The following is an 18,497-nucleotide window of genomic DNA, read 5'->3' as shown; positions in this document are numbered from 1 at the left end:
TAGTTCAGTTAATAAAATACTTAAAACTAATGGAAGGCTTACAAAAATTTATTAATTAATCAAAAGAGCATTTAAGCAGTAAAAGATTGCTTTGATGATTCAAATCTACATGATTCAATTAACTATCCAGAGGAGACATCCATTTGGCTTGACTCCTGTTCTCTGGAAAGATCGAGGTAAAAAATTATGTTTCCCTTGGCATCCAGAAAATACCCTAACAATAAGCTAGAGCAGCCGTTCGAGTCAGAATAGCTGCATCTACCTCTTCCTCCAGATAAGTAGTGTAGCACAAGACATAAAGAATAAAGCACATGTGGCACCTAGTCATTACAAAGACTGTGTTATGCTCAGCGGTGTGCTAATAAAAACTTACCGCAGATATATTTCCTTCTCTGCATAGATAATGCAGGGCTTCCATTCGTATGGCTTCTAAATTGAGGGCATCTTTCTGCAATAGTCTGAAGCCATACAAAAGGTGAATGTAAAGAAAACAAAACAATATTTGCTCAATTACCTGTTTTATCCCAAAAAGGGAATAAAGTGACTGTGCAATACAAGTCAGAGCCGTAGCTCTCAATTGAAAGCACAGCTTTGTTACTTTATGCCTAACTCAGAAAAGATCCTCTTCCATCCAAAATGGATCCACATATAGATGTAGTATCCTCTCAGGATTGTAAGGCTGGGTTCTAACAAAACTTAATTGAGTTTAAATTTATTTTTTTAAAAACTGGTTTAACTAATTCTAATTAATTAAAAGTGAATAGAAACCTATCTGCTTTTGTTTCAAAGTGTTTTTACAGTGTAAACATGGCAAGAACACAATTAGTGGTGTGCTACTTCATACTCAACCTATTTGCCGTTTCAACTGCCTGCTCCCAGTCCTGCAAGGCTAGTTGTAGCTTCATTTTCTTTATGAAAGCAGGAATGAAGTTTGGAAAGTTTGCAATTATCTGGTTCACAGTTTCCAGAGCTCCTGAATAATTCTGTCGAACCTCAAAATATTGTGCCTAATGGAAGGAAGAGAAGTCACATCAAAAGCCTGTACACTCACATAGGCGAGAAGATTCTGTTCTTCCATACAGAAAACAGGAAAAAAGCTAGTGAGAAAAAATAAAAAAGTCTTTCTTTAAGCAATATTTTTACTTCAGCACTAACCACAACTAGAGATACTGCAACAATCAAATAGCAAGACATGTAAAACCTGGTGTGTGGTAAGCACTCTATAATAAACGTAATTGCAGCATTTACAAGTGACTAGACAATTACGAGCAAGAAAAATACAGAGATGTAGCTGAAGAGTAAAATTGTCTTACTAGGTTTCAAATAACTTAGCCTCAAGTACCTCATAATTTTAGGATATTGAGCAGAACCCACAGATAAAACATTTTTTCAAACCCTGAGGTACACACGATCTAAAACCTACACTCAGTACATCTCTGTTCCTAGAATTAAAACGTTTTAATTGTAAAGCAATTTACAGGGTACTCCAAATACAAAACTATTTCAGAAGCATCAAGTATTACAGTTTTAATTTAATTCAAGCAGAAATCAATTTAGGGCTTAAATCCTCTATTTTGACTTGATGCTTAAAACTTACCATATTCCAGGTGACTCTGTGCATGCCATTTTACTTCGTATTTTTGAGACAGAAATGGTGCAAACTTAGTAGTTTCTGAGAGTTAATTTCTAAAGCCATCGCAAGGTAGCTTTCTAAAATCTAATTGCAGTAACTAAATTTGAGATAAACCAGTAATTGAACTCAATAGTCCACGCACAGCCAAGTACACATGCCTAACCAAATACTATTATGCACACTTTCCTGAAACTTAGTCTTCTTATTTTCATTGAAGAATTTTTTTTGCATTTAGCTTTAGAATACTAAACAAACATTATGTTAATCAGTAACAATGTCTATGATATAAACAAGTAGTATACTCTGAAACAGAAAAATGTGTAAAGAAAACAATTCATGCCACTCTCTTGATGAAATATAATCAAAATGAACACTTGAAATGGACTGATGATGATAAAAAAACCCAACTGTTAACAATTTTCATAGATGATCACACTACAGTTTTAACTACTACTTCTTTACAGAATTACTGTGTGCCCTGGTAAATGTGGACAGGTGTCCCATGCAAAAAGGATGAGATCACACATACTTTCACATTTTAAGGCAATTTTAAACATTATTTCTTTACATATGTAATACAATAATAAAACCAGTTTTTCTTGTGTATGTAGTAAAATCACAACCTCAATATGAAATAGACTGACTGTATTTAACCTATACCTTTCTTTTTTACGTTGGTGTCTAATGGACCCTGAAGTGTCATCTCGTAGCTAATTTTATTCCAAGAAAAAAAAAAAAAAACCAGAGAGAGAGAAAAGAGCATCATTTTAACATACATAAAAGAAATAGAGATGTGTGGGAATAAGTAGTTATCAGCTCCAGTTCATAAAACTAAGAAAAAAAGCTGGAATTTGTATTTAGTGAAGCAATATCTCACTGCAGCAATGTTTTATAGTAGGGAAATGTGGTAATACAACAGGAGTGCCCCAGAAGTTCCTAATTATGTATATGGTAACAGACACAGTTAACATTACTGCAACCCAGGCATGCGCCTTTGTCTCATTCTACAAATATGAACCTCAGCTACTTGTTACATTTAACTACAAACTATGTAAAATGGGCTGTCTACCACAGGAAACAGAAGTGTCAGTATATTTTTATTGTGCTGCAAATTAGTTTGTTTGCTAACTGTTCTATACTCCTTTAACAATTTAATAAACCACTTCAAACTTCATTTCTGCTACACCCTATTATTTTCCTCTGAATAAAAAGGGTATGACTGAGCTATATTTCTATTTGGAAAAGCTCACTTATAGATAACTCTTCTCAACATCTCTCTAATCGCTCTACAAGACTAATATGACATTTAGGAAGCATTAAAATAATAGAGTAAACTTACTTTACCAAGCAGAGCAAAAACATCATTGCCTTCCTGCAGTGCTTCATCAAAGTATTTCACAGCCTTTTTAATGTGAGTTTCTTTCCCACAGGTGAGATCAAGCCATGCTTTCAAAATCAACCCCTGTAAACAAAAAATAAATTGGAATTCTTTACTAACTAGTTGGTAAAAAAAGTATACTAGATACATTCTTCTTTGAGTCCTATTTTATTTTAAGGTTATTTCTGCTCATTACTGTATTTCAAATATTTAAAATATATATTTGAAATTATAACCAGTCTACAGTATAACCTAAAATATTAGCAATTAATTCCAGCATTACATTAATCAAATAACATATTTACTTACAGGATTAAAAAATCCCAAACAATGGCACTGAACTTTAACATTCTCAACAGACAGAACAAAACCTTGCAAAAGTGATTGCATAAGACAAAAAATATATTCTGCAAACATTGCTGCAGATAATTTTCTTAAGATTTCGTTTATGTGAGACATTGAGAAGCATATGGGGTGTTGAAAATGGAAACTTGGGTTTTTTTTTCTACTGTCTGATTAAAAAGAAAAAGTCATGTGCAAAGGGCAAAGATCTGACATTTCTCAAACCCCCAAGCGTATTATTAAAAAAAAAAAAAAAAAAAGTACCTGGAACTTCTAAAAGGTAAAAAACCATCTTTTCATTGCAGGAATTTTTACTTGTAATTAATTAATTTAATTTATCTTACGTGTTCCATACATTTAATTATAGCTTAAGTAAAACAAGTCTGTTTTGAAGTGCTGGATCACTTCACTAAATGATAATTGCCATAAACCCAAAAATTTAGATTGTAAAATATCACTAGCTCTTTTGTAATACAATATTAAAGGAAAGGAGCCATGTATTTAAAACGCAAAGGTGAGTTGAAGAGCCATATTTTGTAATTACTAACAATCAGGGCCATGATTTGGTTACACAACAGAAAATGGCTGAAATTCAGAGTCAAACATTTAAAAAAGATGGAAGTCAATTTACTTTTATCTAAGATACTTTATGTACTCCTTATCAAAACAAACTGTGTATACTAAGTAAACCGCATTTTACTAAGTTTATGCACCCCTAGCCATCTCCCAAAAAAAACCAAAGTACACATAACTTTGTATTGTCAAACTAAGAAAAAAGGATTAGCATAAATTTAGAAAAAGAGAAAACTATTTGCTTTCTATGTTTTTAAATTCTAATGCATATTTTTATGTATGTGCATGTCCCTCTGTAAAGAAAATATTTCAAATCCATTAAATAGCTGTTTGAAAACAAACTCCAACTCCTACAGTTTCAATATGCGAAGTTACAAATACTGCTATTTTACCAAAATGGCATATCCTTAGTCTTTTTAGAAACTAACGTGTTAATGCTTTGTGATGTCCTTAACTATTTCTTCATCAGTAAAAATTAGGTAGTACTTAAAAATAGCTACCAATTTTAATTAATAATCGGTGATAGTTCAAAAGCTAAGCTTTTACTTAAATTCCTAACAATTTCAGAAATTAACGTTTAGAATAGTTGCAGATTTCTAACACACGTACTATCCCATAAACAATGAAACTGTATATTACAAATTAAGCAATGTACTGAACCACACAGAGGAACAATGCAGAAACAACACTTGTGTTTAATAGTAGTGTCATAAGAGAACAATTACTCATTCAGTTTTAAGAGCTCTGCCTCGAAGATGTCCAACTACAAAAAAAAAAACCATTTTTTTTCTCTCCTTGAATTGAAGCTGACATCTCATCTAAAAAAAATAACACAGTAACATCTGTATATAAATGCAGAAGACACCGCTACATACAACAGTTACAGAGATTCAAAAATAAGTTATATTTTGTAAAACCCTAGGCAAATTTTGCCTTTAACAACTGGCAAAAATTTAAATCCCTGATCCTCTGGGTGTTTTTTAGTCTTCAGATTCAAAACAGATGTCTCCCTCTAGTGAGACTATGACACTTAGTTTTTGGCTGGGAATTATGATGCTCAGTATCAAGTAGCAAAACTGGCGGAACTACGTATTACTTCCATTGGTCAGTGCAGACCTCTCATTCGTTAAGTGAAAATGAATACTTAGTAGACACACACACACACAAATCATTACGGGAATTCTATTCTGCCCTGTCAAATGAATTTGTGACATTAAGAAAGTATTAGAACACAAAACAGTTAAAGGAAACCTCCAAACAGTATCAGTGCAATAATCCTAGTTTCACAGTATATGTGGTCCTATTACTATTTTACATAGGAAAAATAGTTACCTCTTTACCACCACCAGAAACTTTGATCATTCTATCAACATATTCACGGGCTCTGTCCTCACGACCAAGATGCCACAAAAACAAGCCAGCAAAGTACAGAGCCTGCTGTCCTGCTGTTCTACGTTGCTCCTTCATTTTTGCATCCAATTCTAGAATAGCATCTCGATCTGAAAAGGTTTTGTTCAGAGCTTTTTTTGATAGCATCTCAAAATATTACAAAAGAGCAGCACATAAGCCAAGGGCATCCAAAACAAACATTGTTTTCTGTATTATATACTGGTAAACACCCAGACAATCCCTTCTAATTAAAAATATTAATCAGGTACAAACGTGAAAGACAGAAGAGGGTCCCCATCAACATGGTCATTTCTGCAAGAATCTTGCTGTTTGTTAAACATTAGATTTGTAGCCGAGACTTCTGCCAGATAAATGGAAACTTTACTATAAAGTTCAAATTTATACCAGTGTCTGCTAAACAAGTAAACAGTCAATTGTAGAGCAGCCCTAAAATGCTGAACAGAAGACAATTTAGCTCCAGAATCTCTAGAAAATATGTGACGTCTTTCTTAACGCTAAAGTTCATTTTCTTACACCCTCATCATTATTGTCAGTTGCTCTCATCAGGTCAATCCCACAGAAAAATTTCATTTGATGTGTGGGACTTACCGCCAAATATTTTCTTTTGCCCACATTCATTCCTGGTAGTTTTTGAGGAGCCATTAAAACCAAATGTCTGACTTACTGCCATGACTTTCTCAGAGTCTTGAATCAGTCTTGAAATGCATGATAATTTTGCTGCTCTACAGTATCAATCCTCGAGGACTCAATTAAGAACGATGTCATTAGTCAGAACTGTTTCACATCATACTGGTTAACAAAATTGTCAGTAACAGTTATAGATCTACAGTCAGGAAAATACCAGGGCAATAGTTGCATGACAACTCAGTTTACCTGATAAACCAACTGTGGTTTTGAGAATATAATCCTTACCAAAATAACCACAGTTTTTAGATTGGAGAAAGGAATACTGATGTTCATAAAATTCTTGTCTCCATTTCTAAGATCAGGATAACTTGCAAGATAAAAAGGTACAGCTTTAATGACTTCTTATATTGCAGTTCTGCTCAGAATTACTGATATCAGACAAGAGAGAACAACCACCACAGGAAGTTGAATGCAGGGGTTTTTTCATCATGGTAGACAAGTCAGATATCTTTTTTCAAGTGTTTTATTATAACATTGAGTCTTACTCTTAACAGTTCTGTGTTTTGGTATTTCTCTTTACAATCTTGATAAGCATCACTCAGTTCAGTGCTAGATACTGTATCAAATGCGAAGTTAAGAGTATACCTTTTTAAATTAGGCAGAATTAGTCTACAGCTCTCAGATTTCTCACACACAGCTGTATAAACATGAAGCAGTATTGTCTTAATGAGCATACCTGGATTAGGGCTCTTTTTATGGGCATAAATCAGAGCCATCATTGTACAAAGTGACACCTCCTGTTTGTTTTTAATAGCCTCCAACTGTCGAATACCCTCTTGGATGTCACCTAGTGGAAACAAGTGCAGAGTAGGCTATAATATTTTTCAAGAGAGACTGTCAACATCAAATGTCAATCTGACAGTTTTTTTCCCTCTGTCTTTTCTTCTGTGTTTTTGATAACTTTCTTCATAACTTCCTTCATTATTCACACATTCATTTTCACTTGTTTGTGCAAGTCTTTCAGACACAAGAAAGAAAAAAGCATCTCAATGCAGAGAACTTGAAAGGAGTTGTGTGCTAGTTCTGCCAACTGCCATAAAGATGAAAATCATCTTTATTATTTGTTTTACACAGGGCACAGAGCAGCTCTTTTCTTTATATAGCCAGGATTTGTGCCTTGTTTGTGCAAATCTTTTGAACATCAACAGAAGAGACAATATCTCAAAAAATAGGAACATGTGACTGTAAAACAAACAAAAAAAGGCAGTGCATTTGGGAACAGATACACCACCTCAAACATCTCTTGAATCCTTCCTAGCCTACTGCCACAGCTCTCCCCCACTTTGGGTTACTTGTTCGTATTCTGTGACATCCCTGAAATCCAGATTTAGTGAAATAAACTTTTCAAAACAATTTAATGTACACAAAGATCCTCCCAATAGGTATGAGCTGTCAAGGTCCTCTGAGGCAGATGGATAAAAAAAATTGGATACAGCTGCATCGAAGGGACAAGATATAAACTGGAACAAGTAAATTTATCTCTACGCTGCAATGCAATAGGCATTTGGGCAGAGCTTAAATTCCCGCCAGGGAACCCGTTTACCTGTCCCACACTCATGCAACCATTAAAAAAAAAAACAAAACTTATTATTTCTGACTTCAGCACTATGTGGTCTAGATCAGATTCAAACTGCGGGGGGCAGGTGGGGCCGTGGAAAGCCGTGGTGGACCACATTCAGACTCCATAACATTACATTCTTTCTGTGTAGGAGACTAAAGACCGACTTTTGTGACGCAGGGATCCCCTGCGCTCGCGTGGCGGCGGAGGGCCGGGGCACACCGAGCAGCCCCCCAGCCCCGCCTTACCTGCCCTCAGCGCGCCGTAGGCTCGGAAGAAAAGGAACACCGGGTCGCTGCCCAGCCGCCCCAGCGCCTCGTCCGCCGCAGCCCGGACATGGTGGAAGTAGCCCTCTTGGCAGTAATAATTGAGCAGCGCCTGCGGGAGAGGCGGCCTCGGTTCACCCCTGCAAACGCTTCAGCCCGGGACGGCAGGAGCCCGAGCCCGCGCCCACCGTCCCAGACCGTCCCCGCCCGGCCGCTCGCCCTCCCGCCCCAGGCTCCACCACCCCCTCCGGCGGCCGCCCCCCGCCGGCCCCAGGCCCTGTCCCAGCCCCTCCCCACGCCCGCGGAGAGGCCCGGGACGGGACGGCGCCCGGCGGCAGCGCACACCTGCTGCACCTCAACATCCATCGTTGCTACCCAGCGCCGATGGCGGGGGCTCCGGAAGGGCGAAGGGGAGCCCGGCAGCACGCCGCCATTGGCTGCCTGGCAGGAGCGCCCACTGCCATTGGCTTGGCGGGGAAGGAGGCGGGAGAGATACGGGAACTAAAACTTGTGGGAAATGCCGGGACGCGCGCGTCTGTCGGGAGAGGGGGGCGGGACCAGCCGCAAGGTGGTCTCGTACCATTGGGTGCGAGGCGGAGGGGGAGGGCTTGAGCGCACATTGGCGGGCGGTGCTGGCTGGGGGCATGCGCGCCCTCTGTCGGCGGAAACGGGCTGGCTCGGCGGCTCTCCCACAGGGGTGCTCACACCAGCGGGCCTGTCCCGGCCTGAAGGCCGAATGGAAACCCTCAGGAATTTGTTTCTTTTCTTTAGGGTTTTGGCTGGAAATAGGACGAAGTGCCACACTTCATATGATACAATGTATCTTAATACCGAGCACTTCAAGTTATGTGAAGCTTCTCTGTAGAAATGAAATAACAGTGGGGTAAAATCAAGTAGGGAAAGCTCCCCCCCCCGTTCTTTCCTCATAGGGAATTACAGAGTCACAAAGACTACTGAAATTCAGGTTTCCCCCTGGAGACGAAAGCATTCTGAGCCATTGTCTCTAGACACCAGAAACAAACAACCTTTGCTAAATAACATTCCTTTAGAGTGGCTGTGTTGTCCATCCAACATGAGAGCTGTCGATAATGCCATTTAGTGCAAGGAGGTGAACCCATCTTGCCCTGAATTGGTGGGTGAAGCCAGTTCTTTAGCAGAGGGTGCTCAGAGTAAGCTTCCCTGAGGAATTTGTGGCATGTGGCACTACTCCGTTACACGCTCCTCGTCCCCAGTGTTGGGACGGTGCCAAAGAAGCCATATGTAAGCGTGTTTGGTTTTCCTTGTTGGCCAAGGTGATCCTCAAAAAGTCCCGTTATATTTAAGTGACGTGTTACTTATTCTGAAGTAACATTTTGGCTCCTGTAACACTGAAAACCTAAAGCAGGTGTGAGAAATGGGCGTTGTGTGTGGCCATGGCCTGTGAGCTGCAGTGACGCCGCCATACTTCTCATTTATCTTCAAACTGTTTCCTTGAGGAAAGCAAAGTTTGAAAAGCTGTGTATAGAACACGAAAAAATATTATTCCATTTACTACCTTATTTTTGAAGCAGACTATTATTCTTGTTAGCTTGTGAATAATTTATTTACTTCTGAAGGCAGTCTTTTGAGGCATATTTTGTCTACATATTAATCTGAAAATACTGATCTTTTCATTTTGATACAGCTTTCTAGAAAAATTTTAGACTTTTTTGTCATAATGCCTTTCAGAACAATTTGAAGGAGAAACATTTTCCTCCCTCAGAACGTTTGTGACGCATTTCAGGGACGATGCTATGAAATTTTGTTTCTGCATTGGCAAGAACGTAATGATACGTTTGTAAACTCATGAATGCTCCTGCTCATTCCTGTAAATACTCTGAGCCTCCCGGGACACACTCAGGGCAGCTCTGGTATTTGACGGTTGAGTACCCCACTGCAAGGCGCTGCTGCAGGAACTTACCAAGTTGCTCAGAACAAGACTAGAATCATCATGCTCAGTGTCTAACACGCATTGAATTAGAAATTCCTAGTTGGCCACTAAGAAGCAAGTCCCAAGGATTTGCTTATGTGGAAGAACAGTGTAGCTGGCTGTGAAGGTTTTCAGTATCCTCTCATTCTGTGGTTTTAGAAGCGTACCTTTTTTATATTAATGTCAGGTAATAAAGACAAAAAGAACATACAATAAAAAATGTAATCTTTATTATTTTGGCGCATTAATAATGTTCTTTAGCATCAGTTAGGGTAATAGTAGCATTTTCCTGCATGCAGTTCACTAATACAGTATTAGTCAATAATTTTAATAAAAGTAATCTATACTTAATTTTCCTGCGTAAGAAACAAAATGTCTTGATGTGTTGGATTATACAATTTTGCTACTTTCTCTTTGTGAAAAAATATTGTGGACCCAAGACAACGTTTAGAACTGTTCTAGTGCAGCATGAATAAAAAAAAAAAATAATCTGTGATTAAATATGAGAAAAGATTAAGGACTCTGTGAAAGAAAGTTTGTATATGAAAACTTATGATGCAGGCACTGCTTAGACATTCAATTTGAACATTACACCATTTCCCAACTACAAAAAGCTGTAGATTTTTAGAAGCAAATTATGAACTTACTTCACATAAAGTATTGACATGTTTGCAAATATTGTAAAAAATAAGAACCTACAGCTATCCATTCTCTTAATTATATCTTGTTCTCTGAAGTTCTTCTGTGAAAAAGTGCTATGGACAGAAAGTAACAAAAATGGTGTGACATCAACCCGAAGATAAAATTCACTTCTTGTTTTATGTACATAATGCTGAAAAATAAAATAAAATGATTTTTACAATATTTATATTTGCTTATAAAATCCTAATATTATTTTCAACAGGTTTAGTAGTTTTCAACATGTCTGTACAGTTTGGATATACCCTATATGCTTTTCACTGAAAATTCAAAAATTTAAAACAAATAAGCTCCTAAGTAGCTGCAAAATATTGCTTAATGGTATGGAGGAATGAGGTCTTGTTGAGTAGTTTATTCACTTAGCTCTGACGTATGGCTTCCCATATTTAAGAATCCTGGACAGTCAAAGGAACAGCAGCATAGGCAATATAAACATGCACTGATAGCATCCAAACTATCTATAATGGTAGATAATACATAATTTTACCTGTTGAATGCTTGCACACTACACTTATTGTGGTACATATTTGATGCAATAAATGTGCTAAGGTCATTATCTGTTTGCTCAAACATGCACCACAGGTTAAAAATTACTATGTACATAGCAGAGGGCTCTTCATTGACATGTACAACAACATCAGCCTTACTGAGAGTTGAAGATGGCTAAACAATACTGCAGGATAAAGCAGAACAACTTTATAAAGGGCTCTTTTTGATCAATTTGGAGGGCTGAGGCAGATTCATTTAGTATTTGTATGCAGAAAGACATTTGACAAAGACAAAATCTGTGACTCCAGACCTACAAAGAAATTTGCACTTTCTGAAACTTAATGGTCTGTGCAAAAAATAATCCATGTCTACTGTTCTTGTGAGTTACAGGGGACTTTACAGGCATACCAAGACTTGTTTGGACATGATACAACATGAATACATTAATTAAGCACCTCAAAATTTATTTTTCCTTTCCAGAAACACTGTGCTAAAAAAAAAATATCTGTTGTTCTTTGTGACAATGTTATTTTCATGCGTGATCTATAAGTGCAGCATGCCTTCATGCAGATCTTTTCTGTGTGTGTATTAGTCGCATAACAGAACACCTGGCCCTTGTACCTCTAAAGGTGTACTTACCCCCTTCCCCAGCAGAAGCCCCCTTTTACAAAAATAGTCACATATAATAAACAACATATGAATAAAAATAAGATGAATCCACCAACACAGATTTTTTAAAAATATGGCGTATGTGGCAGTTGAAATGCAAACAGTGGATACAGTTACCGTATTGTTTTATGCTAAACACACAAATTTAAAGGTTTGCACCCCTTTAACTGGTCCCTACAGTCTGAGTAGCCATTTTTTCTCTCCTCTTCAGCAGTGTCAGCTGGTAGTGAGAACAGTAACCTCCTGTCAAGGTTGTTTCCCCGTATCACAGTCACAGTCACTGACAAGGGGTCACTGTCTTTTGGATAGGCACTGACCTTTAATGTACAGTATATTTGTAAAAATTGTCAGTTTGGCATAGACCTCCAGCAGGAGTCCTGTTGACACAAACACATGATCTCCTACAGGCTACAAACTATTTTGCACATAGATGATTTTCTTGCTATTTGCTTTTATTTCTGAACATCTTTGTCTTCCTTTTCATGCTTTTCTTTGACTGGCCTTGTTACGCGATCATAAGAAGGTGGACAAACTGCTGTTGATGCGGTTATATCAGTTTTCTCTGTAAATGAGTTTTCATGTAACTTGTCAATAAGGATTTCATCTTTCACACCCTGACCAGCACCTCCTTCAGCTTTGTTTTTGTTATAGATAAAGGAAGCTTGTTTTACTGTTCGTTTTAAAAGGTGACGTCTATAAGCCCGTTGAATAATGACAGCAGATACCTCCTCCTGTTTTCGTTTTAATGTAGTTGTAATTGGTTCATAGGAAGCTTTTGAAGGATTGGATGCCATAAACCGATCTTCCATCTGTATTCTGAGGGCATCCATCTCCCCACTTTCCCCCAAAACACGCTTTGTGAAAGCAAACAAGATGTCAAGGCAGTGAATTCTGTCACCGCTTACCATGGGCAGATCCATTGCAATAAGCTGGACTTTGTTTGGTTTGGGTAGATGAAGAGGAGGCTCAAGTGCTGCTGCAAAGTCAGACAATTTCTCAAATTCCATAAACTGTGTTGCATCAGGATCAAACTTCTCCCAGACTTCATAGAACATCTCAAAGTCATCCTCACTCAAGGGTTCAGCACTTTCTTCAGTAGCAACACCAAAGTTCTCCAAAATCACAGCAATGTACATGTTCACCACTACCAGGAACGATATGATAATGTAGCTGACGAAGAAGAAAATCCCAACGGAAGGGTTGCCGCAGTCGCCTTTAACGGAGCTCCCTGGGTGAGCTTTGTTAGGGTCACAGTCTGGCTCCCCACTGTTAAGAATTGGGGCTAGCAAACCATCCCAGCCAGCAGACGTGGTAATTTGAAAGAGGCAGATCATGCTGTTGCCAAACGTTTCAAAGTTGAACATGTCATCTATACCAGCTTCCCTCTTGACATAGGCAAAGTTGGACATGCCAAATATCGCATAGATAAACATGACCAGGAAGAGCAGCAGGCCAATGTTGAACAAAGCAGGAAGCGACATCATCAAAGCAAAAAGCAGAGTGCGGATTCCCTTAGCGCCTTTAATGAGGCGCAGGATTCGACCGATTCTGGCAAGTCGGATGACTCTGAATAGTGTGGGGGACACAAAATACTTCTCAATCATCTCAGCTAAAAACATACCTAAGACAGAAAAAAATAAAACCAAGACTCAGTACCACTTAATCTCCATATCATGGTAGCAATTTAGAAAAATAGCTTTAAAATTTGTGGCTCTATGTAGCAATTAAAAATATTATGTAGATTCCACATGCATGATTTCTGTTGTAACAGTTATATGTGAACATGCAACATATGTTGAATGACGGTAACAGTTTTCATGGCTGGATTAGGTAAAGTATTAGTTAAAATGAAAAGTTGCATGATTTATTTGTAAACTTTGCCATATAGCTGTATACAAGTAAAAGTTCACCCTATATTTGTTTTACCAACTTTTTAGTTTAATAAACAAGACATACCTACTATTGAAAGGATGACAACTACAAAATCGAAAATGTTCCAGCCTATAGTGAAATAGTAATGGCGAAGTGAAATTAATTTCAGGACACATTCTCCAGTGAAAAGAACTATAAACACCAGGTTTATCCAGTACAAAATATTTTCCATTTCTTCACTCTGGTCATCAGTTTCTACCATCATGGTAACCATGTTAAGACAAATAAGAATCATGATGCTGATGTCAAATACTTGCTGTGTCACAAAATCAAAGACCATGCCTTGGAATTTGTTCTGAGGAGAAAAGAAAAAAAGAAACATCCAGTACAAACTGCAGTTGTTTTTCTTTTCCTGTTAGAACAAAGCAGAAAGACACATGTGGTAAGGCCTATGAGACTTCAATAAAAATGTGACTAGTGATTTAAGTAGAGTGGTCAAAGTGAATACAACAGCTTACTTCAGCCTCCTTTGTTTGTATATTCATACATGCAATGGTTGCAAAGGAGAATTTATTTTTTTTTTTACTCTTTTCATTTTCCATGTTTCCTGACTGATACACTAGTTAATGATAATTTTCACATAGGCATATTTCTGCTCTCTCTATATCAATAAAAAGATTGTTTGTAAATAGCTATTGGTCCGATGTGTACAAATAATTTTACCCCTGGTCTTGGTATAGGTTTTTGTGGTTTTTTGGATCCCAGCTTTTTCATTGCATTGTAGTATTTCTTCTGCTCTTCTGTCATAAATATGTCTTGACCTCCAAAGTAAACACATGAAATCAAAACTGGTTATAATCACATTTATATGCAGTGTCGAAGAAACTCTCAAAGAGAAATCTGATTTATTTATTTAGTTAGTTCATGAAAATGCAGAAGCCTGAACTGGCAAAAATCTCTTAGCTATCAAATGCAGCTGTCTGCAGTCTAAGCATTTAGTTGTCTGGACATCCATCTCACAGAAACCAGTAATGCAACATTTTTCTACAGGTATTTCCCTTGAACTCTAAAAAATCCTTTTCAGTACATCTTTTCATTTATAGGTAGAGATACAGAAAAAAGCATCTGAGATAAACTCAGATGGCCTGAGCTGCTCACTACTGTCACTCTTGAACTGTGATTTTAGTGAAACAAAGGAAGTAGACAAAGTCAGGTTTTCAGTACACGAATGTGTTGGTGCTTTAGGTATCTCTAGTTTAGCAATCACAAGATTAGCATTGGGTCTTAAAGTCTTCAAGTTTTTTGAGATGTATTATCAGACTTTGGAGAAACTGAGCTCTTGACACTGTTAACAGAAAAATGTTCTCTTTTAAGTCTTTTATCTTTATCAGCTTCCATGTTCAATGATGTTCCCATTTGCAAAAGCCAAAACTGGCCTTTGGAGTCTGACAGTAAAGCTAAAGAGAGAATTATGGGTCTTTCATGGCAACCCAACCAAAATCCATTGCCTCTAGTAACTTTCTCTGTAAGAAAAGTTTCTTACAGAGACAGCTTGAACGAAAACCCATCAGACTCCACGTGTTTCTTGAAGTACATTTTTTCCTGGAGAAAATATATGTAACTCCAGGAATGTCTATGAACACATAGGATTGGATGCAGGTCTTGTAGGTGAGTGTTTGGGAATCTTGAAGACATAAGAATGCATGCACTGTGCACTGGACAGGCTCCCTAACCATATACCTCTATGCCTCTAGCATGTGCAGCTTCCAAAAATCTTACCTAGCATCTCTCATTAGTAACAAAACCAAAAAAAGTGATGAAGTCCAGTAAGGTAAAAATAAACTAGCAATTAATAGCTGCTTTCAGCTATAGCGTAGTTCTTTAGGTTTCAATACCTAATCTATTTACAGAAAACAATTTTAAAATGAGCATCTGATACTCAGACCAGCTGTACCAGTGAAATTATCTACATCTGTACTATGACACAATAAAAAAAGGCCCCAAGACAGTTACAAACCACTCCTGTTCTGAATAGTTTCAGATCATTCAGTTCCATAAAACAGAACTTGAAGACTTGGGATCACTAAAACAGCATATGTATTAGTATGATGAAATAATGCTTTATTTTTCATAACCATGTAGCTATTTTTTTTCACGCTGATAGAATCACTACAAATCAAGAAGAAAAATGTCAAGAGATTATGAGAGGTTTAATGTAGAGGCCTAAATCAGGGGTCTAATCATAAAAGGAGATTCCGTGAAGTTTAGGCATGGAAAAGCAGATTATTTGAGGAAGATTAAACTGGACATTGAAAACAGAAGGGTTTGTCCCATTCATTACAATGTAAATTCTTATGACATTAATGTATATTACATCTTAGTAAGATTTTATATGCTAATATACTTCAGCTTTCTCAGTTTCGAACAAACCTTGGGTGTATATCATGCACCTGCAAAAATGCAGTATTTTAGAATATCTTTAGAAGAGAAATGAAACAATACTTATCTTCTTTTTTTGCTGATTGAAGTTATCAATAATTACACCAATGAAAAGGTTTAGGGTGAAAAAAGACCCAAAAATGATAAAGATGACAAAATACAAGTACATGTACAGGTTGTCTTCATACTTGGGTTGCATTAATACCTAAGAAAAAAAAGAAGTGAAATATCATTCCTAAGATTTCATGTGAAAATTTCAACTAAACAAGTGGCAACCTTGTGCAAAATGTCCATAATATTTTGTGTCTGGACAATACTCCTGTCACTTATATCAATGTATTTTGTCCAGTCCACCTATTACTGACAGCGTCTTGCAGTTTGCATTCAGTTTTCCACAACTTGTTACAGCAGAATGTCATATTAGTTAATTCAATTTTGTTTCATTCTATTGCAAGGATATTAATTGCTTTTGGAAGATATATAAATATACACTTGTTGATAGACGGACCTCAAGAAGAAAAGACAATTTAAAATATTTCCAGTACTTACATCTCTCGAGTCAATAGCTGCGTACATAATATCCATCCAGCCTTTAAATGTAGCCTGTAAACAGTACACAACCTTTTAAGCACAGAGCTTGAAGACAATTCATATAATTATTTCCAGCAACTGAGTACAGCATCAGGAATAATTAGCATAACATGAGATTTCTAGATAATTTCATCTCGGGTTTCTTCACAGCTGCTCATAGGATACACTGCTGTGTATCCCTCTATTTTGTCTCTATATATGAATATTCTAAGCAGTAACTGTAATTAACTTATTTCTAATTAATTATCACAAATGATAGAATGCAGTATCATTTTAGTGGACTAAATGTTGATCAAGTCATGTCAGCTGCAAAACAGCCTTATGTAACTGAGTTGCCACCAATGAAGACTGATGTGTAGTCCCTCCTTCTCCAATCAGTCAGAAAAGCGGCAACGAAAGGGAACCAAAAATTTGATCAGCTCAGAAAATGTATTTTCCTATCAATCAGAATTTTGATTTTGCTCTACTTTGAAAGTCATTACCTGATTACTAATTCTATTTTCACTTTAAATATATTGGATTGTGTTTTACAAAGGCTAGATCCCTCAGATATGTTCTGGCATAAACTTGTAAGAAGAAGATCTGGTTTATGTGCATGAAAGACTTAATGTGCCTCATAGGTCGAGCATTTAGTGAACTTTTATAACAATTTCCTCTGCCCGAAATCTGTAAATTTTTTATATTTGATAGTGAGGTGTAGATTGCTTCACCTGAATGCTCAAAACCGAAAGTAATTTTCTCTGTTGTAGCAAATAGTTCTTTTTTTGACTAGGCAACACCTCCAAGTAGAAATTCCTCAGTTTTTAATCCAGTTGTGCCCAGAATAAAACAAAGAAGTGAGATAGCTCTCTGTAATTTAATCCCTATTATAATTTTGCTAAACAAGGCTGCAGATCATTGGTTGCTTCATATTCCTTGCCATAAAGACCAGTCGCAGAAACAAGTCAGGAATGGAGCTCTCTTCAACCATGGTTCGTGCTGTACCTCCATCATCCTGAGGTTTCATTTCTAGTGGTGGTTTCAAAAAGGCTTTGTTTATGCAGCATACAAAGCAGCTGACATCATCCTGAAGTGAACTTAAAATGAGAAGGAATGATTTTCTTAAAGGAAAAGAGGTCCCTTACACTTTTGAAACTGGAAAACTAAAAAGAGCATGATTATCCTGAGATACAAATCCAGGATGCAATAACTTTCACCTCCTGGGGCCAACATAGTAAGTAGGAAGTTCGGGCAATTTACAGTACAATGGTGAAATCAAGGTGTAGTATCAGAGGACCAATAAATCTGGAACAAGTAGAAGTCTCAGCTGAAGAATTTAAAGTCCTTGGGGAATATTTGGACTGCAAGGGATTAGGAGTGGTAGGATCAGCTTTTTTTTTAAATGGAATTCCTAATTTATGTTTAACCTGTTTTCAAAGACTTTTAATGACAGACACTCCGCAATCTCATAAAAAGTATTTCTTCTGGCCCTTGTCTTTATTATTTCCTAGTATCTAAATCCTTCTGTAGCATTTAAGACTGTCACTTCTCATAATCATTGCATATCTAGAAAACAGAGTACCAATCATCCTTTGTGCAGTACGCTTTACTTATTTGCAAACTGATTGTTACTGTCTTTCTTCTTTAGGCTGTGATCACTTCCTTCTGTCTTTCCACGTAGACCTTGTTTTCCAGAACTCTGATCATGCTCATTATTTTTCTCTAAGCTTTCTTCCACTAGTTCAGCTCTTGAAATCATAACCAAAACCAGACTTAGTATTTCAGCTGAGGTCTTACAAGGGCTAAATAGGGAAGGATGATTACTTCACATCCTACAGGTGCTACTTTTGTTTCTGTCTTGGTACATTACCTGGAATGTCATAACTTCAGTTGAAATCAGCTGCTCAACCTGAAACACTAAATGCAAATAATGGGCATACTTTTACATCAGAAAGATGATACAA

General features: G+C 37.2%; 2 protein-coding genes across 6 annotated transcripts in view; both read right to left on the bottom strand.

Moving 5' to 3' along the window:
* The window catches only part of TTC21B (tetratricopeptide repeat domain 21B), a 38,160-nt gene extending 29,826 nt beyond the window's left edge, over positions 1-8,334 (bottom strand). Inside the window, exons 1-7 of one of the 5 annotated variants that reach the window (XM_055717784.1) lie at positions 8,193-8,334; positions 7,830-7,959; positions 6,700-6,810; positions 5,259-5,425; positions 2,973-3,095; positions 850-1,007; positions 374-458 (exon numbers count right to left, since the gene is read on the bottom strand). In XM_055717784.1, coding sequence (XP_055573759.1) covers positions 374-458; positions 850-1,007; positions 2,973-3,095; positions 5,259-5,425; positions 6,700-6,810; positions 7,830-7,959; positions 8,193-8,213 — 795 coding nt within the window. In that variant the 5' untranslated portion in view covers positions 8,214-8,334. Of the gene's footprint in view, positions 1-373; positions 459-849; positions 1,008-2,972; positions 3,096-5,258; positions 5,426-6,699; positions 6,811-7,829; positions 7,960-8,192 lie in introns of those variants that run through there. The other 4 variants (XM_055717780.1, XM_055717781.1, XM_055717783.1 and 1 more) reach the window with 4 other exon arrangements.
* A 1,669-nt stretch (positions 8,335-10,003) lies between these two features.
* LOC102051605 (sodium channel protein type 1 subunit alpha) overlaps positions 10,004-18,497 on the bottom strand; it is a 103,472-nt gene continuing 94,978 nt past the window's right edge. Inside the window, exons 24-28 of the mRNA XM_027810719.2 lie at positions 16,513-16,566; positions 16,031-16,168; positions 14,248-14,352; positions 13,609-13,879; positions 10,004-13,273 (exon numbers count right to left, since the gene is read on the bottom strand). Of these exons, the coding sequence (XP_027666520.2) occupies positions 12,105-13,273; positions 13,609-13,879; positions 14,248-14,352; positions 16,031-16,168; positions 16,513-16,566 (1,737 nt within the window). The 3' untranslated portion in view covers positions 10,004-12,104. The remainder of the gene's footprint in view (positions 13,274-13,608; positions 13,880-14,247; positions 14,353-16,030; positions 16,169-16,512; positions 16,567-18,497) is intronic.

The sequence above is a fragment of the Falco cherrug genome, chromosome 8 (genome assembly GCF_023634085.1).
Source record: "Falco cherrug isolate bFalChe1 chromosome 8, bFalChe1.pri, whole genome shotgun sequence".
Lineage (NCBI taxonomy): Eukaryota > Metazoa > Chordata > Aves > Falconiformes > Falconidae > Falco > Falco cherrug.
The sequence above is the reverse complement of the archived record's forward strand: the minus strand, read 5'-3'. Positions and strand labels throughout refer to the sequence as shown.